Source organism: Sycon ciliatum, chromosome 9, assembly GCF_964019385.1.
Source record: "Sycon ciliatum chromosome 9, ocSycCili1.1, whole genome shotgun sequence".
Classification (NCBI taxonomy): Eukaryota; Metazoa; Porifera; class Calcarea; order Leucosolenida; family Sycettidae; genus Sycon; species Sycon ciliatum.
Window position 1 is genome coordinate 21,345,517 of NC_088651.1, and position 19,715 is coordinate 21,365,231.

The 19,715-nt window shown below is 49.9% G+C and overlaps 1 protein-coding gene and 1 long non-coding RNA gene across 2 annotated transcripts; one reads left to right on the top strand and one right to left on the bottom strand.

Moving 5' to 3' along the window:
• Window positions 1–1,020: 1,020 nt before the first annotated feature.
• On the bottom strand, window positions 1,021–2,460 carry LOC135824345 (uncharacterized). Its single transcript, XM_065337078.1, has one exon. It carries the CDS (start codon window positions 2,458–2,460, stop codon window positions 1,021–1,023), a length of 1,440 nt encoding a protein of 479 aa, XP_065193150.1.
• A 10,767-nt stretch (window positions 2,461–13,227) lies between these two features.
• On the top strand, window positions 13,228–16,834 carry LOC135824754 (uncharacterized). Its single transcript, XR_010554939.1, has 4 exons — window positions 13,228–13,400; window positions 14,132–14,254; window positions 15,191–15,291; window positions 16,537–16,834. It is a non-coding gene; the product is annotated as an uncharacterized LOC135824754 (long non-coding RNA).
• Window positions 16,835–19,715: the final 2,881 nt, after the last annotated feature.

Below are 19,715 nucleotides of genomic sequence, written 5' to 3' on the forward strand. Positions count from 1 at the left end.
TATGAATAGGATGAAGGCCGCAGACATCACGCAACTACGTTACTTGTTTGACATGTATTACTGTGTATTTTATAACAAAAATATTATTAAAAACCCAGAATAAATTTTCTCGTTCCTATTATCAGTGGGAAAAAACGGAACTAAGGATACAACCAAAGAAACTGAAGTTAAGTACTGTATATAGAAAGGTGTTAGAAATAACATCAAGATACAAGTGCAATAGAACCACTAGAGGAAACGCCTATTCATAGCTATATTAAAAGTATTAGTTTGGAGTGTTGACAGGAGGGCATGCACATCGAAACCACGCCTTGTCAACGACCCGTTCTTTCTCAGTTTTAACGACCACACTCAGCAAAGAACAAAACAACAACAAAGCACAACGACACACCAACGCTGATGTGGCATCGCAAATCCCGTACCGTGCACGCAGGCACCGGGTTGCAACAGAAAAAAGACGCGCTGCAAGCGTGCCAAGCAGCGAGTGAGTACAGAACGCGTACTAATGCCAGTCATGGCAACGGAAGATAAAATTATGGAGATCGACCCGCGCATGGTTCGATCGAGAGCAGAGTACGAAAAAAGCACACATTCAAAGTTAGTTCAAACTGTGCAACAGAAGCAGAAGAGGAAAACGAAAATGAACACTTGTCGTGAAGTGAAGTGCTTCTGTCCAAGGGTGCTTGCACCCGACGGGGTGACAGCGCCCCTAGTCAGACAAATACAAGGCAAACGAAATAGAAATTAGCTGAGTCACAGCGCGGGACTCCGAAACGAAAACCGGTGAGTATGTTAATATTAATTGTTCGTACCTGCTGTACAACGTAACAATTGCTCAAATTCATAACGTAATTTCAAACTAGCACTCGTAGAATTGTAGTGCGAATGTGCCACTCGATTATAGTAACAACGACAAAGAGATACTCTTCTAAACATTTCTCTCCCTTCTCACTGTGCCGAAATTCACAGTGACCAAAAAATTCGAAATTGATTATTGTTCTGAAATAGGTAAACAAGGAGCTACTCACAGAACAGCTTACAAAGACGCACGATTGGGCGGGTGTAGGTCTTGTCGCCCACCTTGACCTTCACAACTCGCACGTGTCCGTCTGGACCAGGGTGCACTTCGGTGACGCGACCCATTGGCCAAGTGCCCCGTGGGTTGTCTTGGGATGTCACTAGAACGATGTCGTCGACCTTGAGGTCTGTCTCGGCCGTCCTCCACTTGAGTCGCCGGTTCAGCTCTGGCACGACTTCCTGCATCCATCTCCGCCAAAAGTGCAGCACGAGTTCTTGCACTACACGCCAGCGTTGCCGAGGGTTGAACTCGCTCTCGTCCACTCCTGCAGGTGCGAACCGAGTACCGATTTGGCCATACATGAAATGATTGGGCGTTAGCGGAGTCGGGTCACGACCATCTGCCGACACGTAGGACAGTGGCCGTGAGTTCATGAGCGCCTCCGCGCCGACGATAGCAGACAATAGCTCCTCGTCTGTGACCTCCGCGTTCTTCAGAATCGCCGAGATAGCACGCTTTGCCGATTTTACTAACGCCTCATGCACTCCGCCGAAATGTGGTGCTGCTGGAGGGTTGAAACGCCAGCTAGTCTGCTGATCCGCTGTCTGCCGCTGAATCGCCTCTGCATCAAGCTGCTTGACTAGCTGAGCAAGCTCATTGGTGGCGCCGACGAAATTCGTGCCATTGTCGGAGATGACGTCGATCGGTACTCCCCGTCGATTGGTGAAGCGTACGTACGCCTGCAGGAACGAGTCCGTTGTCAACGCGTATGACAGCTCAAGATGCACTGCTCTCGTCTGCAAGCAGGTGAACAAGCACAGGTACCGCTTGTGTTGTGTCTTGCCGCGACCCTGCTTCGTCATAAACGGTCCAGCGTAGTCTACGGAGACTCGGCCGAATGCGCGTAGCGGCAGGCTGACTCGGACCTTAGGTAGTGGCGCCATCACCTGCATTGTCGGCTTCGTACGGTTCCGGGCGCACCTCGCACACTTGGCTTCCCAAGCTCGCACCTCTTCGCGGCCAGCAACGATCCAGTAGCGCGACGAGAGTTCGGCTAGCGTATGGCTGACACCGAACGCGTGATATCCTCGTTCGTGACATGCCTTGACAATCAGCTGTGTCACATGATCTCCTCGTGGTAGGACGATCGGATTGCGCTGTTCTGCAGTCAAGAAGTCTGCATGCTGTAGTCGACCTCCGACGCGTAGAAGGCCAGCGTCGTCAATCATTGGCTTGAGCGAGACCATCTTGCTGGTTGCAGGGATCGGCTTGCCTGCCTTAACTGCAGCATACTCTGGTAGCGACTGTTGCTGCGCTCGCTTGATGTAGAACTCCTCAGAGTCTCGGATTGCTGGTGGCGATAATTCGTCAAACTCTCGTTGTGCGGGTGGTACTGAGCAATTCGTAGCGAATCGCACACACCAAGCATGAACACGGCACATTCGTACCCAGTCGGAGTAGCGGCTTGGCTCTAGACGTCGTCATTCAGCTCGCTGTGGCATTGGTCGACGGTCACCGCAGTCAGCTCGATGGACTCGTCCTTTTGTTGGTTGACTGGGCCGATGCAGGTCCAACCTAATGCCGTCCGACGTGCCACGGGCTCATGGCTGTTACCCGAGCGCTCTTCATACGCCATGTGAAGCTCCGGATAGTCGGCACCGATAAGCACGTCAATGTGGCGTTTCGACGGTAGCGGCGGAAACTCAACGTTGGCTAGATGTGCGTACTGCTTTCCCAGGTGGTGCCAGTCTACAACTTCCATGTTGCCTGTTGGCTGCTCGATTGTGCACGCATGGAGAGTCGTCGACGTGGCTCCGTCAACACTTCGCAGAGTGCACGATACTGGGACAGTGTGAATGGTCTCTTGCTGTCCATTCAGCTTGCTGATGGTCAGCGACATGCTCGATCCAACCAGGCAGAGTTCTGCCGTAACATTGCTCGCTATGTACGAGCGCGTGCTGGCGTCGTCCAGCAGCGCGTTAACAGTTAGCGACCGCTTGCCGTTGGATAGCTGAACGGGAACTGTCCGAATCGACGTCACCGTCCGTAATCTATTCTCCTCTCCCTTCGTGCTGTTTCCAAGGGAGACAGCACTGAAGTTCTCCGGCTGCATGGCTCCAGTCTCTCCGGAGGCGTGGGTTGACGACGCTGGAGGCGGTTGACGGGGCTCACTGTGCAGCAGGCGATGGTGATGCTGCGTGCACCCGTTGATACCGCACTCCCGGTCCCGTGGGCAGTCCTTGCCGCTGTGCCCAGTCGCGAGGCATCTATAGCATGACTTGCTTCGCTTCGCTGCTGCCCAGCGCTGGCTTACAGTTTGTTTCTCAAACTCTGGGCAGCGCCAGATCGGGTGCTCGCCACCATTGCAGCATTGGCATGTGGACCTTGCGGTCGGCACATTGCCAGCGGTGTTTGTAGCTGTCACGAACGTGGTCGTGCGCGGTTGCACAGCGTCGTGAGCAGTTGCCGTCCGAGTCGGCTGATTTCGACTTGTCCCGCTGGTTGACAATTGGTTTCTGACGTGATGCTGCTGGCTGATGCCTTCGATAGTTTCCGTGGCGGCAGCAAGAACTTCTGCCTCGGCATTCAGCCACTCCAGCAGCACCTCGACCGATTCGTCCTTTTGGTGGTGTACTATCCAGCGGCGATACTGGGCCAACAAGTTCACCGGCAGCTTCTGCTGGATCCGCTGGTAGAGAATGCCGGTACCTAGCTCGGTGTGCATACCGGCATCCTTTAACGTCACCACTGCCATGTCGAGCACATCGGTAAAGCGCTCCAGGTCCTGGGCTCTACCGGATCGAATATTCAAAAAATTTCAAACTTTGGAGCAGGGTGCAGGTTTTCGCGCTCTGAGGGTCCCACAGTTTCTCGCCAGGAACACCGGCATCAGGCCGGCCTGGTTTCAAACATTAGGATTTAGGTATTAGTTTGTAGTAGTAGTAGAAAACTAGGTAGGCATCTGATAGCGTTGGGTCACCTCCGCCATGCCTCCAACTAAATCTGCCGTTCGTGGACTGGCGGATTCCGAGGTAAAGCTGTTGTGCTCCCTCCCCGGGATCGAGTCGTCGGTAGTAGATGTGATGAAGACTTAGCAGCATTGGTAACGGAGTCCGCAGACCGCGAAGAACGACTGAATAACAGAATTGACGACTTATCGAGGCAAATTGCAGGGCTGAACGAGGAGGTTGTCGCCCTCAGGGAGTCCGCCATTGCTTCTCCTCGGCCTGCCACAGCTGACGAACCCCAGAGAACTCGTACTCCGCAGAGTCGACGGCGTACCCGTACGCGCAAGGGCCAGGCCCAGGATGCCACGCGGGCCACGACTGATGAGGGCGACGTGCAGCATGCTGGCCAGCGCAACTTGGAGCTGGAGGACGACGACAACGAGCCCCAGACCCTGGACATCATTGCTGACGACAGCTGGCAATTAGTTGCACAGGAACCCCCCAGGGCCAAGAAAACAGTAATCTTTGTGGGCAACCTAGGTACAAACTGCTCTGAAGAGAGCATCAAAACTTTCGTGAAGCGGCGCGCTGAGGCAGTGGGATCAACGGCCAGTGTTCACAACAGCAGCATCCACACAACGCAGACGGGAAAGGTGTCAGCTAGGATTTGTATAGATGCCACAGACCTGAGCCTCGTGACAACTCCGGACTTCTGGCCAAGGCCTCTATACGCCCGGCCATGGGAGTACCGAGACCGCCCGAAGCCCAATCGACAACACCCTGCCGGTGCTGCGAGAGGTGACCCTACACTGGATGGTGCTGACAGCGACAGCACGGCATCTGCTGGCACCCCGCAATGATCAGTGGAGCTCCGCCGCTCCGCTGGCTGGTGACCAATGCATTTGGCCTCACCAACAAGCTGGGAGAGCTGCAGCATGCACTGCTCAACGATAACGTCGACATAGCGGTTATCACAGAAACGAAGTTCTCGACCCAGACCGTAGCCTCTGAGACAATATTTCCAGGATACTCGCCTCCCATCCGACGTGACCGGGATGCATTTGGTGGCGGCATTGCTGTATGGGTGAAGTCCGGCCTCCCAGTAGTGCACCTCGACCAGATTCCCACTGATGACCACGAAGTCCTCTGGCTCGCCGTGAGTCTTTCCACGCAACAATCTGTTGTTATCGGTGCCTTGTATCGGCCTGGATCCTGTGCGGACAACGACACCTGTCTGATTGAGTATCTTGGACCTGCACTAGACGTGGCCCGCACTCACGGCACTCACATAGTGCTAGCTGGGGATTTTAATGTCCATCACGAGACTTGGCTCTGCAGCAGCAAAACAACTGTAGCTGGAGAGGCCTTAGAAGAATTGTGTGCTGAGCATCAACTCCACCAGCATGTCTTGCAGCCGACTAGGGGTCTGAACACCCTGGACCTCATCCTCTCCAACATGCCCGTTCCTATCGATACCACTGTCAAAGCGCCACTTGGTCGCTCTGACCATGGGGTTGTTCTTGCCGACTTTTACCTCACCCCTGATGCTGAGCAAGCTACCTCCAGGACTGTCTGGCGCTACAATCAGGCAGACTGGGGGCGCCTGCGGGCCTTCTATCGCACTACTGACTGGTCCACCATTGTGACTGACGACCCTGAAGAGTCCTGCAGGAAGCTAAGTGACGTCATCTCCAGTGGCATGCAGAAATTTATCCCCGCCAAGCAGCTTGTTACCCGCCCAGCAGACCCCAAATGGTGGACTCCTGAGTGCACCACAGCATTGAGCACTAAAGACAAGGCATGGAAGGCCTGGAGACACAATATTTTCAGCGAAGCCCACAAGGCTTGCTTCATGCGCTCAGTAGAAGATGCTATCCTCGCGAATGTGCGAGCTCGCACATCCTGGGAACTGAGAGTTCGTCGGAAACTGTCACGCGGAGGCCTGAAAGACAAGCAATGGTGGTCGGTGCTCAAATCTGCTGCTGGCGCCAGTCATGGCTCGTCTATACCATGCTTGGTAGATGACGCTGGTCACCAACTCCGTATGAATGCTGCCAAAGCGAACTGCCTTGGTCGCTACTTCGCCAATAAATGTAGCCTTGGAGATGATGACTTGGGCCCGGGGGATCTCCCTCATGTTCGCCAACCCGGGGTCACCCCACTTAGCCGAATCCACTTCCGCCTGCAAACAGTGAAACGCCTCCTGAACCAGCTCGACGTTGGCAAGGCGTCCGGCCCGGACAACATCCCTGCCCGAGTGCTCAAAGAGTGCTCCCATGAACTTGCATCGCCTCTCACGTCTCTCTTCGCCCTGTGCTTCCGTAAGGGGGTCCAGCCAGAGGCCTGGAAGAGTGCTCGAGTTGTGCCAGTCTACAAGAAGGGCAGCCTATCCAACCCTAAGAATTACCGCCCAGTCTCCCTCCTCCCCATCATCTCCAAAGTGATGGAGCGTATTGTGAACTGTCAAATTGTGAATCACCTTGAAAAACAGCATCTCTTGTCAACCAAGCAGTACGGATTTCGCAGTGGCCTTGGAACAGCGGACCTACTAGCAGTGCTTGGGCATGATTGGTCGCTGGCAGCTGGTTCTGGTGGCTGTGCCCACGTCCTGGCTGTCGACATTGCTGGTGCGTTTGACCGCGTGTTGCACCCCGGCGTCCTACACAAAGCGGCCACTCTCGGTATTGGCGGTAGCCTGCTGCAGTGGCTACGGGACTATTTGCGGAATCGCACACTAAGCGCAATCGTCAATGGACAGGAATCTGCTCAATTCCAGATTAAAGCTGGCGTACCCCAAGGCAGCATCCTGGGACCCACCTTATTCTTGATGTATGTCAACGATGCTGAGACCTGTCTTTCCCCATCAACACGAATGGGTGTGTACGCAGATGACACCACGCTGTACACCATCATACGATCCAGACATGACTCTGCTGGCAGTATTGCAGACATGCAATCTAGCCTGGATCGATTGAGTAGCTGGGGAGAACAATGGCGGATTCGCTTTGAGCCGACAAAGTCGCAGCTGCTGCATATTGGCCACCACCGCAACCCCTGGCCACTCCCAGACCTAACGTTCGGAGCCCATGATATTCCCTGTGGGGACGAGCTGAAGCTTCTGGGAGTAACCTTCGACAGCAAACTCACCTTCAGACGCCACCTCCGCAATGTTTCTCTTCGTGCCGTAGCCCGACTAGGATTTCTGCGTCGAGCATCAAGTTTCCTTGGTCGTGAAGGACGCTTGACAACGTACAGAGGCTTCGTACGCCCTGTACTCGAATACGCACCATTGACATGGATGGGCGCAGCCAACTCTCACCTGCAAAGTCTCGACCGAGTACAGCGGAAGGCCCTTGCTATCATTGGTCCTGACGCCTTGCTGCAGAGCCTAGCTGCCCGCCGCCAAGTGTACGCTCTCACGTACATGTACAAGCTAATGTGCCTTCAAGACCATCCAGATCTCTCTGCGCTCGTGCCGCCTCGCCAGGAAGCTAGCCTCGTCCCGCGGACAAGGTCGCAGCTCCGTGTCCGCCACCAGCATCAGCTACAAGCAGTGCTCGTCCCTACGGCCCCCAACTTTCTCCAGCGTTCGTTCCCATATGGTGTAGTGGATGAATGGAACAGGCTTCCGCAAGACATGTTTCCGGATCCGATGCCCCAGTTGAAGTCTCTCCAATCCTTCAAGACGAAGGTCCATCGCCACTTGCGTCAAAAGAATTGGCTCTGGGCTACGGACTCCCTGTGAGGCTATGCCACCCGTCAATGAGCAACTACCCTCGTCCATCATCTCTTTCTTGTTTTATATTTATTCCTCTTCTCATCTCTTTCTTGTTTTATTTTATTTCTCTTCTCATCTCTTTCTTGTTTTATTTCTCTTCTCATCTCTTTCTTGTTTTATTTTATTTATTTATTTCTCTCTCTCTCTCCCTCCCTCTCTCTCTCTCTCTCTCTCTCTCTCTCTCTCTCTCTCTCTCTCTCTCTCTCTCTCTCTCTCTCTCTCTCTCTCTCTCTCTCTCTCTCTCTCTCTCTCTCCCTCCCTCTCCCCCCCCCTCTCTCTCTCTCTCTCTCTCTCTCTCTCTCTCTCTCTCCCTCCCTCTCCCCCCCCCCTCTCTCTCTCTCTCTCTATCTATCTCTCTCTCTCTCTCTCTCTCTCTCCCTCTCCCTCTCCCTCTCTCTCTCCCTCCCTCCCCCCTCTCTCTCTCTCTCTCTCTCTCTCTCTCTCTCTCTCTCTCTCTCTCTCTCTCTCTCTCTCTCTCTCTCTCTCTCTCACTTGATCTCCCTCCCTCCCTAGCTGCATTCCTAACGATGCCTGGTCGTAGGCTATGATTCCGAGACCTCCGGTCGGATGAGCCTCGCCAACCACATCGGCACATCGCCCCTACTCCCCTTTGTCTTGTTGTCCAGCGTCATTTTTTTTCAGTTGTCCTCTTCCCCTGATTATTAGTAGGGCTGTGTTTTTTAGTAAAAAAAAAAAAAAAAAAAAAAAATAGGTGGAGATCGTTCCAGCTCTTCCATCCTAACCGCAAGGCGCCGGCGACTCCCACCGAAGCGTCGCTCCAGCCGCCGCAGAGCAGCATCGTATGCTGCTGCCGAGTAGCCAAGACTCTCGATGGCATCCAGTGCCTCACCCGCCACGTACTGTCGGAGCTGCAGCAGTTTGAATTCAGCGGAGAGCGGCTGCTGGTCCACACAAACGCTGAAAGCGGATTTCCAGCGCTCGTATTTTCGCTTCTCTCCGGTGAACACGGCAATTTCGATCCGCTTCAACTTGCTGGCGATGTTGATCTGTGCAGCTGCCGCTGGAGCAGTCCGTGGCGCAGGTCGAGCTGCGGTGCCTCCGACATATGTCGGAACTGGGGCGAATACTGCGGTCTGGGGTGCTTGCATGCCAGCGCTGGGTCTCACACCGTACTGTGACGCTCCGGCAGAGATGGTGTGCGACGGTCCAGTAGACACAGGTGAGTTGTACACGACTGCACTATTGCTCGCACTCCACTGCGGCTGCTGTTGTTGGTACATGTATGCCTGCTGCGGCCTAGCAGTATTGTTGCCATACGTTGCATACATCATACTAGGTGTTTGATCAGCAGGATCGTGGATCAGGAAGGCAGAGCCTTGTTCCTGATTTATAGCGGGAGCGTTGCTGCCCGTGGTCATAGTTGCAAATGACGCTGGCAGCACTGAACTACGTGGCTGGTACTCTGCAGCTGCTGCAGATAAAGCGGTGCATGCATTGCTGTTGATCATATCCGTTTGCGGTGGCGCGTGTGCTGACGCGGTTGCCATGGCAACGGTCGGGAAGGGTTCGGCAGGTTCCCCCACACGCTGACCACTGAACATTACAACACGACTGTCCGGCTCTACTTTCACCCGTTCTCCATAGTCTGCAGCCCTGGGCAACAGAACCCGCGCATCGTCCTGGCGACCAAGAAACGGTGCATCTTGGAGCGCCGCACGCAGATCTAGAATTTCTCTGCTTTCCTCTCGTACTGACGCCAGTAAAGGCGTTGCCCCTCTCAGTTGCGATTGCTTGGGACTGGGAGTCTGCCTGGTCGACGCTGCCAGGCTCGCTCTGCTGCTCCTGATGAGCACACTCCTGGCCAATTCCATCGCATCGGAATACTGGCCTTCCAGCTGCTTGTACTGCTTCTGGAGACCAGCATGTCTCCTAGAGTCAGTGTCCACCACCGCTTCCATGTATTCCATGATGACCTTCTTGGTCTCGTCATACACTGTCGTCAAGTGGCTTCTCCATGCCTTTACGTCATCTTGGTTCGGCACCTCATTCGTTGACTCCACTGTCTAATTTCTCCTCGTATTTGTGAAATCCGTTTTCAGCTCTCGCTTTTTCCGTGCGAGGTCTTCTAGTTTTACCTCCATGATGGCTCCGTGAAAACCATCCTCTGCTACCAATAGTTTGGAGTTGACAGGAGGGCATGCACATCGAAACCACGCCTTGTCAACGACCCGTTCTTTCTCAGTTTTAACGACCACACTCAGCAAAGAACAAAACAACAACAAAGCACAACGACACACCAACGCTGATGTGGCATCGCAAATCCCGTACCGTGCACGCAGGCACTGGGTTGCAACAGAAAAAAGACGCGCTGCAAGCGTGCCAAGCAGCGAGTGAGTACAGAACGCGTACTAATGCCAGTCATGGCAACGGAAGATAAAATTATGGAGATCGACCCGCGCATGGTTCGATCGAGAGCAGAGTACGAAAAAAGCACACATTCAAAGTTAGTTCAAACTGTGCAACAGAAGCAGAAGAGGAAAACGAAAATGAACACTTGTCGTGATGTGAAGTGCTTCTGTCCCAGGGTGCTTGCACCGGACGGGGTGACAGCGCCCCTAGTCAGACAAATACAAGGCAAACGAAATAGAAATTAGCTGAGTCACAGCGCGGGACTCCGAAACGAAAACCGGTGAGTATGTTAATATTAATTGTTCGTACCTGCTGTACAACGTAACAATTGCTCAAATTCATAACGTAATTTCAAACTAGCACTCGTAGAATTGTAGTGCGAATGTGCCACTCGATTATAGCAAGAGTACATAACCCCAAGAGTGTGCAACTGCCTGCACAACCTCTATGCTGTGCTGCGACGGCAGAACTTCACATCACGTGACATGGTTCAAAAGGTTATGCTTGCTAGTGTCAGCCCAAATTTGCCGGCAATTCTTTTGGCATAATATCGAAACATTTTAGAAAAAGAATTGCTCGGCATATTTGGAGCATAATTTCGAATTTTTTGGAGATTTTCACCGTGATTTCGCAGATACTCGGAAGTTTCACGTCCAGCGCCAGAGGTACATGCGTGTATTGTACTAGGTCAATGCTCAAAACTAAATTCCTTTGCACGGCAGCTTGGTAATGAGCATTGTGAGGCCAATCTTCACACTTTAAAATGTGAACCCAGCAAAACCGAGCATATTTCGATGTTTTCTGAAATTTTCTCCAAAATTTGGTCCAAATTTGGCGTTTTAGAAGCTGTCATTGAGCATAATCAGAGCAAAATATCGTCTCCGCCCGGAAATGCCAAGCATAATATCGAAAGAAGCGCAGCAAAATGATGCGGCATAATATCGAAAAGTCTCGAGCAAATTTGGGCTGACACTAATGCTGGCAAACAGTGCAAAGTGACCACAAGAGAGTTGTACCCAAAGCTGGGCTGCGTACAACCCAGTATCTATCATGCACTAGAGTGCACGGGTTCATCACGTGATGTGAAGTTCTGCCGTCGCAGACCCCATAGCTGGAGTTGCACACTCTTGGGTTATGTACTCTTGATTATAGTAACAACGACAAAGAGATACTCTTCTAAACAAGTATTATCTCCACGTACATGTAGGTTATTTGTAAAACAAACTAACTGAGAGAAGCGAAAATAAATAAATCGAAGAGAAGAAGAGAGAGAGAAGAGAGAAGGAATTTAATTCTAATTATTCCCGTAGCTATGCAGAAGACGTTACTTCAGTAACGTCTGGCGCTAGCCAGGGTCCACACAGCTTTAATTCCCGTAGCTATGCAGAAGACGTTACTTCAGTAACGTCTGGCGCTAGCCAGGGTCCACACAGCTTTAATTTGGTATTTGTTTGTTTGTGTGTTTGTTTGTTTGTTTGTGTCACGCCTGGCGCTATCCCGTATCTGATGGCAAAAAATCATAGGGATGTTATAAATTTTTCAATTCTCCAATTTTTTCAGGCATATCCTGGGATTCGAACCCGCACTATCGCCCTACATGCATTCCCCCATACACTTCGCATTCATACCCATTCTTCCAAGTTGCTTCACGTTATGATCTTGCGTTTGAAAGCCCTATTTGAATATTGCGGGCAGCTGTATGTGGGCAATGTGGCCAGCTGTGTTTGATGGTACGGTACGGGAGACGGTGTCGTATTACCCTCGATCGTACCAGTCCCGTACCTATCCCTACCGTACCGTACATTCAAAGATGGCTGGCCACGATGCATATTCAAATAGGGCTTTCAAATGCACTATCATAATGTGAAGCAACTTGGAAGAATTAGTATGTATGCGAAGTGTATCGGGGGATGCATGCAGGGCGCGATAGTGCGGGTTCGAATCCCAGGTTATGTCTTGAAAAAAAAGAAGGAATTTTTTAAAGACCGGGGATGCATACAGGGCGCGATAGTGCGGGTTCGAATCCCAGGTTATGTCTTAAAAAAAGGAATTTTTTAAAGAATTTATAACATCCCTATGCTTTTTTTGTCCAGGTCATCAAGGCAAAAAAGCATAGCGTAGGGCCCTGAGCTTCCAAGCTCTCTCGTTTGGTATTTGTGTGTTTGTTTGTTTGTTTGGTTGTGTCACTCCAGGCGCTATCCCGTATCTGACGGCAAAAAAAGCATAGGGATGTTATAAATTTTTCAATTCTCCTATTTTTTCAGGCATATCCTGGGATTCGAACCCGCACTATCGCCCTACATGCATTCCCCCATACACTTCGCATTCATACCCATTCTTCCAAGTTGCTTCACGTTATGATCTTGCGTTTGAAAGCCCTATTTGAATATTGCGGGCAGCTGTATGTGGGCAATGTGGCCAGCTGTGTTTGATGGTACGGTACGGGAGACGGTGTCGTATTACCCTCGATCGTACCAGTCCCGTACCTATCCCTACCGTACCGTACATTCAAAGATGGCTGGCCACGATGCATATTCAAATAGGGCTTTCAAATGCACTATCATAATGTGAAGCAACTTGGAAGAATTAGTATGTATGCGAAGTGTATCGGGGGATGCATGCAGGGCGCGATAGTGCGGGTTCGAATCCCAGGTTATGTCTTGAAAAAAAAGAAGGAATTTTTTAAAGACCGGGGATGCATACAGGGCGCGATAGTGCGGGTTCGAATCCCAGGTTATGTCTTAAAAAAAGGAATTTTTTAAAGAATTTATAACATCCCTATGCTTTTTTTGTCCAGGTCATCAAGGCAAAAAAGCATAGCGTAGGGCCCTGAGCTTCCAAGCTCTCTCGTTTGGTATTTGTGTGTTTGTTTGTTTGTTTGGTTGTGTCACTCCAGGCGCTATCCCGTATCTGACGGCAAAAAAAGCATAGGGATGTTATAAATTTTTCAATTCTCCTATTTTTTCAGGCATATCCTGGGATTCGAACCCGCACTATCGCCCTACATGCATTCCCCCATACACTTCGCATTCATACCCATTCTTCCAAGTTGCTTCACGTTATGATCTTGCGTTTGAAAGCCCTATTTGAATATTGCGGGCAGCTGTACAGTCGATGCGCCAGAGCGAAAAAAAGCCGTTTTTTATTATCCCGGTCAGCTCATTTTGTACAGAGGTGAAGATGACGATTCCGTGAAGAAGTAATGGCTGACGTTGTCGAACATTCAGACCCACTGGAGGCGTTCCACTGCCTGGAGCCCGCCGATAAGGAATTCGATGTGACTTGAGTAAGTACTAAAGTGATCCATAATATTTTTGGGGTCAGCTATTGAGCCATTGGGAAGTTTCGTGTTGTCGTTTTCTTACAGTACAGTCGTAGAAATTTCCTCCCTCCTTTGGTATTCAGCCAGTAATGGACTCCATCAAATCTTACACAATATCCGAGATAGCAGAAAGATAGTCCCAACCAACTTGTGTAAAGATTTGGTCATGTCTATGTCCAGACATACTGCTAACTCAAATGGCACGAAATGAAAGAATTTTTTGTAATACGTGTAAAATCCACGAAAGTGACATTTCATCACACCTAAGTTTCAATATATCCCAGGTTACAATAGTTTCTCGCCCATCTAGCAGCAGATGGATTGTGTTCCCGGTATATCACCATTTCCAGTGGAAGTATTGTGTTCCACATCTATCCATGCTCATTGAAACTCGGGCAAATGTGTATATTTGTGTATTTCAGGTCAGAATTCGTAGTGCATTCCATGTTTCTAGCATATACGCCATAATTCCAGTAAACAATAACACGCACGCATCACCTGTGTGCACATTGACTCAATCTTGGTCCAATTCGTTGCTGGTTTCTTGCTTTTCAGTCTCCTCAAATTAAACAACTTTTTGCTTTCTGGAACTGTTGGATTCTTCCCTCGCGGAGGTGTTGTTGAAAGTGTGGCATTTTAGCCCTGGCCTGCATAACAGATTTGCCTTTTTGCACTCGTATTGTATGATCCTGCAGCCGGACTTGCACCCACAGCCTTTTGTCAGGCCTGTGACAGGCTGTCTGACTGCTGCAAGATGTTTGTCAGAGCCCCACACCATGACTTGGTCATTGGTTCTTCACCATCCCTACCTTGAAGAGGTGGGTAGTTGATAGTAGATTTTGTTGCTTAAATTAAGCAATACTCCAGAGACAACAATTCCAGTTCAGCTGAATTCCACGTGTAGGTTTTACGGCACCGCCATCACCTGACTCCTCGGTGAAAGATCCCCATCAAATTACATGTTTGTTGTACATTTTGAGTCTTGCAGTCGTAGTGTGATTTCGTCACAAATACACGTCAACTGGTTGTACAGCTTCATGTTCCGCTACATGTACATGTATTGGCAATTCAGCATTGCAGTGATACTTCAGTACACTGTACAGCAAACCTCCAATACCAAATTGGTCTGTACCGATATAGCGTATTGCATGGTGCAAGGTTCTGCATAATAGTACAAGTACTTTATATCCCGTAGTATGTTACATGTATATCCATACTGTCAGGTGTCTGCATAACCCAACCCCACAACCCACAAGCGTGCAACTCTGATTTGCGGACTATGGGCTGATTCTCCAGTTCGTGGATACGTAATGTGGGCCGAGCGCAGTGCCAGAACCCACGTGCAGTCGCATACTCTTGACGTCATGGACTCTTGGTACTACTAGTACTTCATACTGAAGTTTCACTGTGTGGGGAACCCGCCTGTCTGTGTTAGTGTTTTGCTTCGACGTCGCTTTGTCTCAGTTTCTTCCTCAGTGCTTGTTGTGATTGGCATGTGGCAGGCAAATGGCCGTGGAACTTCAACAATTGGGCTCTAATGTGACAACTGGATGGTAGTTGATTTACATGTTGGACTGGTGTGCCACGTAGCCTTCTGCTGGCATCCTGGCACTACATTTTGTTGCCAGGGTACCTCTTTGTCGATTTTGTCCACAGACACCACGCTTACACTCGGCATGTATACATGGAGCTGCAGGTCTTGAATGCCTTTCCCTTTTGCTATGTTCACCATTGTTATTCTGTATGTATTGTAGGTATTATGGCCAGCCGTTACTCCCCATTGAGAAAAGATCCCTGCAAGTGTACTTGACTGGCTGTATGTGTCTAACACGTCTGCAAGCACCAACTGAAGTGGGTGAGTGCGAACTGGATGACTTACTGTAATGTCGTTTATGAAAGCCAGGCGTATTTCTGTAGAAGCCGGTGTGGTGGCTAGGCCTCTATTTACATTATGTTGCATTATGTTTGTAGTCAAACCAAACTTTTTATGGTTGCCGATGCAAAATCCACACTATTCTGTCCCCGGGGAAAATTGCGATTCCGCGGCCGCGTTTTTTTCCGCGTTTTTTTGCGATTTTTTAAATGACCGCGTTTTCCGCGATTTTCCCGCGTTTTTTGAACTTTTTTGTTGCACTACACGTACACACAGTGCACTGTTCGGTCAGCAACGTCTCATCATGGCGGCTTTTTACTCAAATATGACGAGTGCTTACACCAGAGACTTGTAACTGATTGATTTCACTACATACTCACTGAAAATTGCCGCACTTCAATATTATTCACCGCATATTTACCGCAAATTCACCGCAAATTATGCCATATGCCGCGTTTTTTGCGATTTTTTCCGCAATTTTCCCCGAGGACAGACTATTGTGCTAATTGCCTATCTTGGAACTCAGGCTTGTGTTCAGAACAGGCTTCTGCATAAGACAGGCTTTTATAGAAAGCAGTGGAGTAAGTGAAGGACTGTTTATACTACTTGTAGACACCACAGGTACTACAGGTATGTGTGTGAAGCTTCATTCCAGAGGAGAAAACGAGAGCGAGGTGGAATTGTCACCATCCAATATTGTCCACCCTCATGACCATAGCTTGGGGTGGATCGTCTGACAAACAAGCAATAAGTCCTTTATTCTTAGTTTCTCGGTACTCTCCTCCACTGTACATTGGCCTGCTGTAGGTCAATTTGGTGGATAACTTTGACAGCTGTGTCCATAGACTTGCCCTTTACTACATCGTGTTTTGGGGTTGCATTCATCCTCCAGGGTTGTGTGTAGGCACCTGGACAGAGCCTGGTGCAGAGCTTGGGTGGTACCCAAACGGCTCACATGAGCATGATGCCACCTTTCTTAGCTTTGGGGTATGCAGTAGGAATGTGTGCCACTAGTCCCTCCTGCATCAGGGACAGTCGAGTTAGTAATGCTTGTAGCGGGAATGTTATGTGTCGGGTATTCGTCAAAGTAATAATATATTTATGCCATTTTAATAGCAAATAATGTTGCTTCATTGTGTAACAGTTTGTCTGCTACTACTTATACTCCGTCAAGCATTTCATCTTCTGCATGGTATTGTACTGCTTTGTCTGGTTTATTGCTGCCAGGTGCTGCACAATGATCGATGCACGTAATCATTACCCACAGCAGTGGTGTCGGTCAGTGTGGTGTAACTACCTTCCTCAACAATCACCAGCTGCTGGCTTGTGACAGTTTTGACAAAAAATAGTCGGTCTCTCTCATTCCGTTATCCCTTTGTCGACTCTGAGGAGATGCTCAACAACCACATAATTTGGTACTTCCTGTTTAGCCTAGTATTTGCAGTATTTGCTTCCTACACCAGCCACAGTGCTTTTCTTCCCACGTTCTTTTTTTCCGCTGGTTTGGGATTATCTTTTGTGTTACATTCTTTTGTTTTCTGTTACATCCTTTTCCTGTTCTTGTGGGTTAACGTTTCAGTGGAATGGTGCAATGCATTTCCAACCAATACAGTCATTCTGGTCGAAATTGGATTCAACTGTACAGGTTTCCAATGCTTATGGCGTACTTCTGATGTATTCTCAGTCGTATTGAGGACACATGGGTGGGTAAACCGCTTATAGGGCGGTTCTCATCGGCAGCAGCAGGTACACTGGGACCCACGTGGAGATTGTGGGTGGTGTCCAGCTAAAGCTTTCGTGCTTTGGCCTATGCCAAGGGCCTGATACGTACCCTGTGCATGGAAAGACGATGAAAATCAGCAGCTTTGCAAATGCACCTCTACAGCCCGTTTCCGCAGTGACACACATTGTGGCTGTTTTTGATCCGTTAGTACACTATGTTTGCTGCCGCAGACATGTGTCAGTATTGTCCGGTGCTACTGCTAACTCAAATGGCACGAAATGACAGGTTTCTCATCGCTCGTCAATGGCTGAAGCCTTTCTTCTTACAAACCCGCCCGCCATGCGAACGGTTTAGCAAAACCACCACCCTCGCTCATGCAAACACTAGGGCACACGTATAGTATCAACGGAAAATGCACAACAATGCCTCTGAATACTCTTCTTCTTGAGAAAATTGGCATTGACTGCCCGACTGTCGATAAAAAATACGTCTCCAAAATGCAGCTGTTTGCATTTGAATTTTCCCGCGCTTTGGCATTTGGGATAATAAAACTACCTCTAAACGTCGACTTTTCGCAAAACGGCGCATCGCCTGTGTATGTGGCCAGCTGTGTTTGATGGTACGGTACGGTACGGTACGAGAGACGGTGTGGTACCGGTATTTTTTTTTTACTTCGTCACATGATAATTATTGCAATACTCAATCTGCGGACAGCATGCTGTTTCGTTCTTTTTGAACTCATCAGCGCAGCACAGAGGAAATGAGGCCGAACCTGATAGCGATGGAAATAAAAATTTCCAATCAGGCCCGAACGTACCTTGCCAGAGTGCTCAAACTGACAAGTCAGTGAGCTCTGCATAACGCAAACAGCAAAGGCACTACCCCACGCAAGAGTGCTCAACTGCTACAAGAGCAGGAGCGAAATACTCAATCTGCGGGCAGCATGCTGTTTCGTTCTTTTTGAACTCACCAGCGCAGCACAGAGGAAATGAGGCCGAACCTGATAGCAATTGAAATAAAAATTTCCAATCAGGCCCGAACGTACCTTGCCAGAGTGCTCAAACTGACAAGTCAGTGAGCTCTGCATAACGCAAACAGCAAAGGCACTACCCCACGCAAGAGTGCTCAACTGCTACAAGAGCAGGAGCGAAATACTCAATCTGCGGACAGCATGCTGTTTCGTTCTTTTTGAACTCATCAGCGCAGCACAGAGGAAATGAGGCCGAACCTGATAGCAATGGAAAAAAAATTTCCAATCAGGCCCGAACGTACCTTGCCAGAGTGCTCAAACTGACAAGTCAGTGAGCTCTGTATAACGCAAACAGCAAAGGCACTACCCCACGCAAGAGTGCTCAACTGCTACAAGAGCAGGAGCGCGATACTCAATCTGCGGACAGCATGCTGTTTCGTTCTTTTTGAACTCATCACCGCAATATAATTTTTTAGAGTTGGCACCTATGAATTCAGGGGATGGCCCACGCCTGGTAAAAAGAAAAAGAAAGAAAAAAGAATGTTTGGCACCTATGAATTCAGGATGACCCACGCCTGGTAAAAAGAAAAAGAAAAAAAGAAATCATAACAAAGAAAACTAAAGAAAAAAGAATGTTTGGCACCTTTGAATTCAGGGAATGGCCCACGCCTGGTAAAAAGAAAAAGAGAAAAAGAAATCATAACAAAGAAAACTAACTAATAGCGAAAACAATACAGCCATATAACAGGTGAGGGTTAACCCAGACGTCACTCAGCATTCACTAGAACTGAGGGGCACTCCAGCTGCTGATCCAAAGGTGCTCGCCTGGATCGATGACCTCTTAAGCTTGCAATCGCCGATCTGATGAGGGCAAACCCTAGGCGGCAACGGAGGTGAGCCATCACCATGGAGAACGATTCCTTCCGCTTCTCGGCCAGCATTGATGCAATGCGCTTGAGGAAAGCAGAGGCAGCCTTGCCTTGACCACCGGAGGCACAAAACACCAAGGGGACGAACGATGCCTTCTCTACTTCCCTAACACGCTCTTCATAATGTCGCCGTTTCTCCTTCTCGTGCTTAGTGAACGTGCTGTTGAGGGAGGGAGCGGTGTTCGATCGGACAAAAGGGTTAAATACACGGACATCAAAGAAGGTCCTCTCGAAACGGCCGCCCCACACCCCGCTGGCAGCAACATCTAGGCGGGCGCCATCCTTGCTGATTGCAGTACGATACCTCATCTGTTCCCCGGAAAGTGGCTGGAGAGACGGCTCCACACTTACGTCATGTGCGACGCGTGAAAGCAGTGAGGCGGTGATGTCTCGCAGCTCGTTATGCCGGAGTGACGGATACCCTCCAATAGGGCACGGCAGGGCATGCGCGGTGCTGAATGCCTGACCACAGACGCAGGCGGACGGCAGCATTGGGGGGACCCAGCCATAGCGAACATGGATGGCGTCGCAAAAGCCAGCCTTGCTGAGGGAAAAGCCGTGGACTTTCAGTGGCCGGCAGGTGAGCCAATTGGAGGCCCCCTTCAGCGAAGCAAGCTCCACACAACGCTGCAATTCCTGTGAAGCGGCTGAAACGACATCCTTGGCGATGGTTGACTCCTTATTCCGCTCTCGGCTGCGGACTTCGGACTTCCTGTGCAGCGTAAGCTGCGTGACATCGGGCAGGTAGGACATGCCAGAGAGGATTCCCTTAACCAGCGTTTGG